This window comes from Taeniopygia guttata, chromosome 1A, assembly GCF_048771995.1.
Source record: "Taeniopygia guttata chromosome 1A, bTaeGut7.mat, whole genome shotgun sequence".
NCBI lineage: Eukaryota > Metazoa > Chordata > Aves > Passeriformes > Estrildidae > Taeniopygia > Taeniopygia guttata.
The window spans coordinates 59,970,898-59,983,876 of NC_133025.1; the positions used below are offsets into that span (position 1 = coordinate 59,970,898).

General features: G+C 36.1%; 1 protein-coding gene across 35 annotated transcripts in view; it reads right to left on the bottom strand.

The window, feature by feature from the left end:
* C2CD5 (C2 calcium dependent domain containing 5) overlaps positions 1 to 12,979 on the bottom strand; it is a 57,342-nt gene that overhangs the window by 13,908 nt on the left and 30,455 nt on the right. For 19 of the 35 annotated variants that reach the window (XM_030263827.4, XM_030263831.4, XM_041713633.2 and 16 more), the window contains 6 exons: positions 6,940 to 7,054; positions 5,152 to 5,247; positions 3,245 to 3,436; positions 2,359 to 2,545; positions 1,219 to 1,383; positions 753 to 893 (listed from right to left, as the gene is read on the bottom strand). In XM_030263827.4, coding sequence (XP_030119687.2) covers positions 753 to 893; positions 1,219 to 1,383; positions 2,359 to 2,545; positions 3,245 to 3,436; positions 5,152 to 5,247; positions 6,940 to 7,054 — 896 coding nt within the window. Of the gene's footprint in view, positions 1 to 752; positions 894 to 1,218; positions 1,384 to 2,358; positions 2,546 to 3,244; positions 3,437 to 5,058; positions 5,248 to 6,939; positions 7,055 to 12,979 lie in introns of all 35 variants that reach the window. The other 16 variants (XR_012053615.1, XM_032746474.3, XM_030263830.4 and 13 more) reach the window with 3 other exon arrangements.

Here is a 12,979-nt window from a genome sequence, read left to right on the forward strand (position 1 = left end):
GATCAAACTCCAGCACTTTTTTAACACTTGCTGGAGCATTAAAGACTTCAGAGCAGACAATGTTCAATCTTGCCTTTGAATTTCAGTGAATAGAGAGGTAACAGAAATCTATGTCCTTTATTTATCTGTAGGTGTTGTTCTTTCTGGATGCAGCTGTAGAAAGAACTGGAAGGTATTGTCACAAGTTGTGTATTCTTAAATTGTGAAAAGCAATAGCTGAAATTCAGAAAATCTTCTTTTTTGTGCTCTCTTGGCATATGCAGTTTTTTGAACGCTTTCAATAGAACCCATTCTGGAAGCTAGTAATTCTGAATGTTCACCTACAACAGTAAGAGCTTTGAAACAGGAAGAAAATACAATCTTTTTATTTGCTAAATATAAAGTGTGGCAACACAGAACCTCAGTGTTTATAAAAATAGATATTGAGTTTTTGATTAGTCTGATCTGCTGCTTGAAGCAAGCAGGACGACCTTTCTTAACAGCTTTTAATTATTATTATCTAGAGATTGCTACATATTCATCAACAGCAGGGCAATCTTTTTTCAGATAGTTTGTAGACTGCACTGTGCTTTAAGCAAATAGAGTAAGAAAAAGAGAGACAAAGCAAAATCTAATACTTCACTTTTTCTATTTATACAAAAGGGAAAAAATCATACACAATTTAGGAACTGTTCTTGGAGATGAGTAAGTTTTTTTAATATATATTTCAGGAGAAGAAAAGTATGAACATGAGTAGTGAAAATGTTTATCACCTCCAAGACAAAAGCATCCTTCTTCCCATGTGAAAGGTCAAGCTCTGTAACTTCATCAGAGCTTTCTGACTGCGATCTCAACAGCCTGGAACGTTGTCTTGGCTCTGGAATGGGAGACCCAATAATTTCTTCAGGTAACTCCTAAAAAGAATGTAAGAATTAAGAGATGTTCTGCCCAGCTTAAAAAAAAATTCAGCTCTCCACAAGTTGTTAACAATTCTAAGAATCAGACCATTCTGAAAATCATTCTACTGAGAAATATATCTAAATAATACCAAGCTGATTTGGCTATGTGGCAAAGGGATCTGAAAATTCCAGCATCTTTCCAAAACCCAGTGAAAGAAGTCTGTATCTCTATTTGTAAATAAACTTATGTTCTGAATGACTCACTAAGAAACAATGGATATACAGTGCATATATTGAATCAGAATGCTTTATTTCTAAAACTAAAAAAAAATATACTTACTGGAGGATTAATCTCATAAAGTTCCTTGTTCTTTGCTATTGTATCATTTATTTTCTTTTGCATATGGGATATGTGCTGCTCATAGGTGCCATCATTTGGAGTCTTCCCAGCAATCTGAATACCTCCAGGTGTTGGCAAAGCTGCTAAATACACACCTGTTGCAGACTTTTAAAAAAGTCACAAAGAAAAAGACAAGTATATAAGCATGAATTCCTAATATTTTCATATAAAGCTTTCCATAATGCTTATGCTAAAACAGCACTGTAACATGCAAATTACAGCAGCATCTCTTGCAAATAAATAAATGGATCTCTCTCTTCTGCTCACTTATGAAAAAACTTGACTGATCTTTTAGAAAACTCCCTCTTTTTCATTTTTCATGGTGGAACTCTGAAACTTACCTAAAAATTCCAAACAAACTAAAAATGAAAGCCTCTGCTCCAGTATGTTTGGCATAAGCAAATAGTTTTTTAGAGTTTTTGAAGGTCTATAAAATTTGGCCAAACCATTTACTGCATCAGTGAGGTTGTAACAACCCTATTTCTATTTACAGGAAACAGATCATGAAAGACAAATGAAGACGCCAGACAGAATTACCCTGATGCAGGAAGCAGCAGTATATTTTACTATTCTAATCTAGCATGAAAAAATGGGGTTAGAAAATACTGTTAATGAACACTTCCTGACTTTCTCAAATCTATCATTTATTTCTTCAGTTCCATCAAAGAAGAGGCAACAGAACCTCCCCATGTTGCCAAATAACCAAAAGATTTACTGACAGGCTTAACTGACCTTATTTGTCATGGAACTGCAATTCAATTTGAAGAACAGGGATCTCTTTGACAGGACCTTTTACAGAATACCATAATTTTTCTACAATTTGTGCCAATTAACTGTTTGAAATGTCTTTTCCTCTCATCCCCTTTTTAATCATCTTGTCTTTTACCATTTTCAAGAGATTTGAATCTTCTTCTGCTGGTTATGAAAGAAAAGTCTGTCCCGATTTTACAATAATTAAGACACTTGCTTTTAAAATGACATTTTAATATGTCTGATTCCTCTGAATCCCACAACACTTGCATATCTTCTGAAAAAATACTGTCATATAAAGCAGAACCCTAGGATCCCAACAGTACTTACTGCCAAGCCCATCAGCATATTTTCCCCCACAGTGATCTGGATTCTCAGCCCAAAGAGGGCATTCATTCCCCTCAGCTTGAGTTTGTTCATCAGCTGTGTGTGCACCTCATACTCCATGAATGGCAGGAGGTTACTGATAGAGGTTGCATTTGCTTCAGCCTGGGCTTTCTTCTTCAGCCGGCACAACCTGGCAACACAAACCAGCACAGACAGAGCTCCAGTGCATCTGTGGGGACTGAAAGGGACCACAGGGTACCTGGAATTCTTTTTCCTCATTGTATAACCTAATACAGCTTCTTTTCAATTCTTCTAGATGGCTGCAATAGTAAAACAAAATGCCAGTTCTTTACAAGAACTCGTTGAGACAGTGCCATCTAAAAACTTCTATTTGCAGCTTTTCTTCTAGTAAGACCCCCAATGCAAACATCTATTTCTCTTGCTACAAGCCTCCATCAAACATTTCAGGCACAAGTACAGAAAATTACTACTGTAATTTCTAGTGGTAGAACTTTTTAAATTCCTATTAATACAGTTATTCAAGACACACATTTGAAAGAAGAAAAAAATCCCAAAATCAAACCAAACCCATGTTCCCTCACAGCTAAAGCAATAACCATGTTTATCTGAAAAGAATAAAGCAGAGCACAGCAATCCCATCTCTTACTATATGTCAGTCATCTTCCACTCTCTGGGTTTAGTCCTACAAGCTGAAATTCAAAGCCCACACCAGTGCAATGATACTTTCAGAGAGAAATCTTATTCAAGAACACCTGCCACTTGCATGTTTTATAATATAAGGTTTGATGACACATCGGATTTTAGCAACAGGAATTCTTTCAAAGGTCTCCAAAACTTTACTATACTAAGGAAGTATTTTGACAGATACCTGGCTTGAATAAGACATCCCTTCCCAACAACTATTGCCTCGACAGGAAGATCAATTGTGGTGAAAAGGACATCAGGAACTTTTTGCTTCCTGCAGTTGTAACAGTAAGTGAGGTGAGCAGGAAATGGCATGTTCAATTCATCATATGGGATATGGCAAAATCCACAGCCTGGTGGTGAAGCTTCTTCAATCCTAAAAATACATTATGGAGAGAATACTTAAAACATCTGCATCTTGTTACCCATGCTCAGCAAGTGCACATGTGTACAAACATCTACAGAGATCTACTTAAATCATACAGCACAACTGAACCCTGGTCCCTCAAACCAGTGTGACAAGTATTACAATACACCAACTACAAGAAGAAAAAGTTGCACACTACTTGCTAAAATGCTATCAATAAAACTTGCATTGAAACTTCTTATGCAGGGATTGAGAAAAAGGACATTCAGTGACCAACAATTCATAAAAACCTGTAACATCACTGAACTGGCTTTAAGCAGTGTAACTTCCAAATATAATTCATGATACCACAGTTGTACAAAGAATTTGCTGTACCAAACACACCCAAAATTTTCTTTTTCTCATTGTGTCCAAAACCCCGTAAGAGCAGAATACAAACAACAAACCAATCATCCTTCTGAGAAGCAGCACAATAAGGTATCAGGTAAAATTAATTATTTGCTTAGGACACAATCTCTCTCTCCCCCATGAGGAATACCCAGGAATGACCACTATAAAATTATGAACAGGGAAAGCACAGGCCATCTGCATCACTGCAAATGGATTCTGTTTCACATGAACAATTCTTCTCAGTGATCTTGAAGAGGTGCTTCAGCAAGTCTGTCAGATTTGGAACACTAGTTATCATAAGACTATGGCAAATAGATTTTGTGTTGAACATGAGCTTTGTCTGTTTATCTGTTTTACCTCCCTCTGGCATTTCTAATCCATGCCAACACTTAGTAGCACCAAAATGCATATTTTGAAAAAGGTGCTATTTTCTTTATATTATGAACATGGTATTTCTTTCTCTTCATCATATAGTGACTACAAAACCAAGTATTTTAGGTCTGGCTACAGTTTTTAAAACTCCATCTACACCAGAAGACAGAGGTCTTCTGCTAACAAAATAAAAGAATAAGAAATTGTAAAAAAACCATATTGACTGGTTTATTATGGAAAAAGCAATGCAAGTACTACAGTGTAATATGCAGCCTTGCTTACAACTATAATCATCCCTTGAAATATTTGATTACTATCCTGATGAATACATAATAAATTACCCATATGCATTAATTAATCTTTTTTTTTTCCCAAAAAAAATCTTTGTGGCAATGCTCAGTCTTCAAATTTTATTTCAAAGGGTAGAAACAAAGGGAAACTTCATGTTTGGCCTTCAGTTTCATGACTTTCTTCATCAACTTCAAGAAACACATACTTATCTTGGAACAATCTGGCATTGTATTTGTTTGATAACCAAGCTACTTTATCTCCCACACATTAACAGTATTTAATGGAGCATATATACGCACATTACAGACACAGCCACTTTTGGCTTTTTTAAGTTATCAAACATCTGTCATTTTTAGGGTGTGATACAAAATTAAGAAAAGAGACCTGAAGAGCAGCAAAGGAAAAAACTGAGTTATGACCTGTGTTAGTAGTCAAACGTGTTACCTTATTGAGACTGTTAGAAATAAAAACAGAGTATCTAATGGGTGCAGAGCTCCATTACTCCTGTGGTGGTTGTTGTTAGTGAAAAGCAGTAAAGTGGTTGGTCCCGCATCCTGCACTGTAACACTGTAACCTACCCTAATAGAGAAGAACTATCTTGGCTCTGAGGAAAAAAATCAACCTCTCCCTTCTCTGACCCTATGGAAAAGAAGCCAGGCTGCCAAGACAACCTTTGTTCCAAACAGCCTTCCATGGTGCCATCCTGAAGGAACCTAGGGTTCAGTACAGCTGCTGTGCCAGATGCAGACAAAATACAGACCTCTTCACTATAAGAGAAAAGAACAACAACAGAGTGAATGCCTCCTACTTAGTGGGTGCTTTTATAGCAAATTATCACATTAAAAGGCTACTACAAGTCTCAACGAAGTTCAACATCACCCCTTATTCTGTGCACTTGTGCAATTTTATCCATTAAAACTCACAAGCAATCCTCTTCTGGTATTTAAACCACAACCATTGCATAAGCACAAGGTGAAGAAGGATTGAACTTAAGAGCTTTGCCTCATGTTACAAATATTATAGCAACAGAAAGGCTAACCAGGTTTAAGTATGGTTTTCAGTGCTATGGTTCACAATGCAAAGAAATGCAGCAAACCAACTAAACATTAAAAAATACAAGGCATAATTTTTTACCAAAGTAAAAGGGAAGTTGAGAGTCCCAGCATCTTATTAACATTCCATTTTCAAAAGGAAATTACAACCCAATACTGACAAGGGTGCTTCTTGAAGGTTAAAAAATGGCAAAACATTAAAATTTTACTAGGAAGAATTACAAAAATAGTACATTTTGCAAAGTAACCAACCATACTTAGGATTTAGCAGAGTTAAAGCTCTCAGAATGACCACAGAGCTTTAATAATTCTCAAGCTGTTAATTAAGAAACAAACATCTAGTATTCAGTATAAAAGACCATACTGAAAAAAAAATAGAGAAAATCTTTCCCACATTTTCTAGAATGACACATATGCCTTTTTTTAATTAGTTGTTTCTCTTTCCAAAATAATTTTTTATACATATCATGTCTGGCAGACCAGTACTTACACACACAGGCTTGTGCTTTAAGCATGGAATAAAGCTGAACTGGCAATAAGTATGGGAATTCCAATAAATATTTTATCAATAATTAAACACTACCATGTTAAACTCCTTTAGAGAAACGCAAGCATCAAATAACCCAGTAGCTGATTGCCTGTCTATGCTCTCTGCATTCTTTCCCCATAGTTAGGGTAGGAAGAATAATACAAACTATACATACTTTTTACAAGGAGACTGACAAGCAAAGGAATAAATGCTTCATTTTGGTGTGTTCATCCCTCAGTGATGGAGTAATTCAGGAAAATATGGTAAGTCAAAACTTTTCTAACTTGTCTCCTTAAGAAGCAAATTTTTAGTGCTTTTACCTTCAAATATTTAGGCAAAATCAACTTGAAAGAAAGTAAATTCAGATGTTCAAATTTCCTTGCTACTTCCCAAATGCAATTCAAAATAGTGAACCAGAATAATTTTCTGTTTAATATCAGCAGACACATCTGGCTCCAGGGCAAACTGGTTTTGGGCCTGAAATGTGAAGTTTTTCATTTAAGTTCTGGTCTGCCAGTTGTTATCCAATAATGAAACTTCAATACATATACTTTTATAACAGTCTTAATTATTTAGATAGATTAGGTTTAGAAAACTTCATGGATAAATTAATATTGTTACTACAAAACAAATTGTAGACTTTAGTTTAAAAGAAAAAATCGTAACTTTCATTAGAAAAAATCGTAAAACTTAGATCTTGCAAGATCTAACCATATATAAAAATGCCTAATACTGAAATTCCTTAAACTCTGTAAAGTAGTTATAGAATAGACAGTAGCAACACCTGTACTGGAATAGTTAATTTTCAATCCACTGATGATGAAGTAAGTTTTCTGTGGCATTTTGAAAATAAAATCATCATCATCATCATGATTTACCAAATGCTGGTTGATTCACTGTAGCCCACTACAGCATGACAACCCAATGCCTTGGCATGGGATTTTATTTCTTGTCTGATTTCTGCCCACCAGGCATCTCGTGTCTCCGGTTCATCTGAAAGACAAAGTATAAATCAGTTCACTATTCTGGACTATGCTGACACAAAGCTTCATGCAATTAAACTGAGAAGCTGAGGTTTTCATATTCAAGTGCTTTGAATGGGGACACTTTATTTCCTTCCTATTTATCACACTTCAAGGAAACACTAATGGGACCTTTTCACTAATTATTTTGTTTCTCCCCCATGTGAGCAGGTTCTCACAAATTACTGCATTCTTCTTGCCGCCCATATGACAAATAACACTAAAACACTGTAGATACTGTTCCCATCTCTACCTATTTTTAGTCCCAAACCACACTCAGTTACCAACAACACAAGAGCAGTGTGTAACTTGAAACAAAGCATCACAGATACTCTGTAATGCTGAAAAACTAACAGTAATGAAACAGTATTTCTAGTAGTAAACTAGTCTTTTACTTTGCTTTACACTTGGTAGCTTTGAAATAACCTCAATAGCTTTTCCTACTGGAAGCGGTTCTCTCTGTTAACCAGATTTTGAAAATATTTGTTCCAAACTGTATCACTAATCAGACAGGCCTGTGACAGTTCTAACTGTGAGAACCCATAGGGACTTAAACTACTTCTACATTTACAACATGAAGAAATGCAGGATGTATGTTGTCAGTGCTTTTTTGCTTCAGCATCCTGGAAACGGCACCTTTCCTCCAAGCCCACGAATGGATTTGAATTACCTTTACTGTCCTCAAGGTTATATGTTAAATATATCCTACCTGCTTTTCTTGAAAACTACAAGATACAAAAATACAAAAAAAGTGTGCTGCTAGAATAAGTTCATATGCAATCTATTTATTTTAACTGCTCGGCAATTTGTTCCCATAACTAAAGCTCTTGTCTTGCAAGATTTTTACATAAGGAGCCAACAAATACTGAATTTACAACTAGAATTTGTCAGCTGCTTCTTCTCTCAAAACTTACCTGTTTCAACGAATATAGTTGGCAACTGTGTTAATTGTTGATACAAAAAGGGAAAGCCAGTAACAAAAAAATAGGCACCAAGGGTTCCGAGTAGAGAGATTCTTATGGGATTTCCCTGAAATTAACTGAACTTACACAGATACAAACTTCTGGCCACTGAGCTCTCCTTGCTGAATCATAATTTAAATATCCATGTCAAAACCTGGAATTTATTTGGAACCAATTTTGTACTACCAGGAATATTTACCAACACAGTGTATGATAACCACATTATCATACACTTGGTTCTCTGACAACATGACAAACAAAAATGCAAGATGCAGATATACACATAATTTAAAAGTTACTGAAACAGAAATATCGTAAAGTAAGATGTATTCATTCATGACTTTACCTCAACTTTGCATTTAGAGCTAGGCTTTAATTTTTCTAAAGTAAACCAATGATAATTTTCTAATTCAAAGGAAGAGCACAGAGGTCTGTATATTCAATTACACCTAACTTTAGATGGCAATGCTTGTGTAACTCACAGCATTACACTGACCAGCAGCAGCCTGGATGCTCAGACTAAATATTCAACTTTTGCTTTAAGAAATGAACACTGAAGAGAAAAAACCTTACAGTGAGAATTTTTAGGAATGTTCTCTACAATCAACAAAAATATACACGTCAGGACACAAAACAAGGGACTTCTATGAACGCTATCAATCCTGTTCTGCAATATCCAAGTTCACTTTAGCAGGTTTCAGTGCACTACTAGCAGAATGTTGAGGTGCTGCACTTCACTCCCAGTATGAAAACACTGTTTAAATCCTCTCAGTGACTGGGAAAATAAATGTTTAAGACGATACTCAGCAATCCTGACTCCGATTTCTGGAGCACCTGCTCTCCTCAGCTTTGGAATTCCTGAGACTCCCACAGAAATAATCCATCACAACACAGGGCTGGACTCCCCAGCTCAGCTCTCAGAACCACTTGTGGTACAAAAAGTGGGAAATGCCTTCTCTTTGCAGGTACCCCTCTGGACAGAGGCTGCTTCTGCTGGCAGCAGGTAACAGCAGCAGGGGTGGCTGAATCGAGGGAGGATCTCTGGAAATGGATTGTAAGGCCAAGCTACAACATCTGACAAATTCATAGTGCATGGAAGATGTCAGACCACAAGCACATTCTGTGAGAGTTCTCTCTTAACTCTTTTTGGTGAAATGGACAAGGATCTTGGGAGCAATTCCTCCTTTCCCCTCCAGCCATGGGCCAGAAATTGTTTTGATAAGCAATGTGTTTCTCCTTACAGATGAAAAGTCTAAGTAGCAGCAAAAGTGGTTCTCTGACCATGGAGAAAAACACCTGCTCAATGAGACTGGATCACAGGCAGCTGGTTATAAACAGCGACTAAATAGCCACACAAATTCTTGTTCTTCACAGAAAAATGCCTGCAAAAAAGAAATACCCTTTTCTCTAGACAAAAAAAAAGCGCTAATTTTCAAAACTACAACTTGTTACACCTTTTGGTTCCATGTGGCAAAAACTGCTTCTACTTATCACCAGTGACATTTCTATGTCAAAGTGCAAGAAAATGTGAAGTCATGATGAGGATTTGAGAGTTAGCAACAGGTGAAGTGACTGAGGATGAATACAAAAAGTGCTGTGAAATAAAGGTAAGCTTGATAAAGACAGGAATGACATTGAAAAGGAATGCAGCCACAGTGAAAACTGAAATGGAATGAGATGTTGAAAGGAAACAGGGATCCTTAAAGTGAACATAAAAGGTAGAAATAGTGACGGGTCCCAAATCCTATGCAAACATTTAGCTTTCCTCCACAAAAATTCATAGTTTAAATTATTGAAGTTGTTAAGAGTCTTAACAATTTTCTTACCTAACATCTACAGGGACACCTTACCATTATGGCAAACACATACTGTTGTGAAGTTGCTCAACACTGTCTTGCTAAAACAACATTTAACCCCTTATTCTAAGAACTCTAACAAAACTATTAACTACAGAAATGTAATGGATCATTTCCATTCTTATGAGAAGTAAGAAGTATTTTCCAGCCATTGTCTTCAGCATTAGAGGATCAGGCCCAATATCTTTCGAAGAATCCAACAGTTTCTTATTGCACAAGAACAAATATTTCTGTAAGAGTCATGCAGAAGCAACTGTTTGTAAAGAAGGCTGTGACCTCTGCTTAAGATATTTGACTATTTTTTTGTTCCAGAAAGAGGCCAAAAAATAGCAATTATTATCTTTATATATAAATACTGTACATTCAGTTTACGTGAACTTACCTTTGCATATTAAAACACAAAATAATAGTCTACAATTAAAATCAAACACCATGACATTGCAATAATAGGTTGATACAAAACACTGAATGCAGTGCAATGTGTAGCATTCATATTCTTCTGACAAATATTTTCACAAGCAGCCTTTTTTGACACATGAGCCACACAATTTCACATGGGGATGCTGTCGTAGCATTTACAAGTTTAGTAAAGCTAAGGATTTACATAAACAATTAGAGGAGTTAGGGAAGCAGGATGGCATGTGTCCAGCACACTCCTTGGGAGTGCCTGTTGGTTGTTTGGCTAAGGCAAAAGCTTAAGAACTAAGGGTTTGCAAAGCAGATTCAGCAGACAGGAGCCAGAAACAGTGGGTATTTTGGCGCATGCTTGGATCAGGTGACAGTACAGACTGAAAACTATGGCAGCTCACTGAAATGGTTACAGAAAGTAATGGCCCTGGATTCTAGGTGGAAGCAAAAAGGCAAGCATACAGAGCACTCAGTCACAAGCTTTCCTAGCAAATGTACCGAGTAGTTTGGACCAAGGTTTCTCTACAACTTTAAGCAAAAAGGTTTGCAGGAAATTCCAATGCTAATTATGTCCTCTTTGTGGGAAACTGAAGGCTGAAGACTAAACTTACTTTATTAATGTTTCCAAATTGGCAGGATATTTATAACCAAGTGGAAGCAAAGCACACTGTTTCTATGGTTGAGGACTTGAGAAACAATGCTGTCAAAAGTACAGTGCTCTATAAAAATTGTGCCAAATCAAACCTCCTCCAACTGAAACTTTTCAAACTGATTTTATTCGGCAGTTTTATAAGACACAAACAGCACTTCTGCACCTGGAATGTTCTTTGAGTTAGCTCTATCCACCACTCATCTCCTTTAGAACACAAGGTTGAGCTCTACTATCCAGGGGCCAATATCTATAAATCTTTCACCTAGACACTATCACTTTCTCATTCATAAGAAGCAACACCTTTCCCATATTATTTGCTAGAGGTTCACTTGTACAGGTTCTTTCAAGATTTAGCCAGAAGCTGCATTTTGCTAGTCCATTTAGATTTTTTTGAAACTGAAGACAGATTAAGAAGAATGGCCTCTTGATGCCACAGTTCATACCCAAGAGTTGCTGTATCCTTAAAGCTGAATCCTTAGACAACCTGAGGAAATTACTTCAAAGTACAGACTGTCTGATTCATTTCGATCAATTTTACATTGTATAATTTAGTCAATATTTACGTGTATAACACAATACTCGGACAGGAGGACAATCATCCAAGGAAAATTTTCATCATCCATAAATTAATCATTTTTCTGTTGTTTTAAAAATGACAATGAAGGTCAATATTCTTTCAAATTCAGTCTTTGAATCTTGCATTAGGCAAAGCTATTATCCACACATTCAATATTCCCTTATTTTTGTACCTTCTTAATTAAAAACTTACTGACAGCTTATACACAAAGAAGTGTGGTATTTTTCTGTAGGTTTGGCTGGTTGGGTTTTCCTAACAGAGACTTTTGTTAGGTTTATAAGCAGCCTTCCCCGGACCTTGAAGTTTTATTTAATCCTTTCTGGTTATGCCATTAACATTGACATTATTAACTTTCTAAACCATTTAACAACTAAATAATTGTGTGTACAGAAACACAGATCCTCTGGTCTGTAAAGATTAACACAAAATTCAGGTTGCAAGTAACTAAACCTACAGCAGATTAACCTAAAACTATCAAAAAAGTTTCCAAGCCACTCCATCCTTGTTTAGAAATACCACTCCCTAGATTCATATTTAAGACTAAAAGATGGACAAATGAAAACTTTGTTACAGCAAGTGAAGGAAGTAGATTGTAGGGATATATCAAAGGAAAACGAGGATACACTAAACTAGCAGGAAATAGTGTAACCACACCCAAAGGGAACAGACACACTTGCTCTTACAAAATTCAACTCCACAGAAAACATCCAGCCTGCAAAATGTTATTGATAACCAGTGCTTTTCTGCAGATGAACTCAGAGAGAAGCACACATCTCATTTCTTAAGCCCAGACTGCTGAATGAGCAAAACAAGACTTGAAAGTTGAATTACTTCTTCAATAGCTCAGGAGACAATTTTAAGAACACTTAAGATTAAAACTTCATTTACAGCATGAGATGTTGGCTGGCTGATTAAACACAAACCCTTTTGTATGCAGGGCACTCTTCTACTGGGTAAGTCAGGCAGCATCACTACATGAGCACCAAGATTCCAAGAGAAACCAATTCAGAAAATTTCATATATCATTCGTTTCAGTGGCAGCTCACTGTTGAGGAGTGATAGCTTTAATCCCAAAATATACTCCAAGATGGAGAAGCAGAAGAGTTGCTCCCCTTATGGCTTAATACAGCCCCAACAGTGGCTAAAGTTTTTTCTTTTAATTGTAGATGAAAGTCTGATAGGAAGAGCACAAGCTAAAAAAAATATTGTCTAAAAAGAAAATCTTGTAATAATTTTAAAGCAGCAGTAATAATTTAGTGCATAGCTAAAAGAAAAGAAACCACCATGTGACACAACTTAAATAAAATGAAAAATATAATGTCAAAATATAAGGCATTTGAAGAAAAAAAATATTCAGAATGTATTAAAAATTAAAGAAACATATATCAAAAATTAAAATACTTAAAAATAAATGTTTTAATTGCATCATACTTAAGATCAT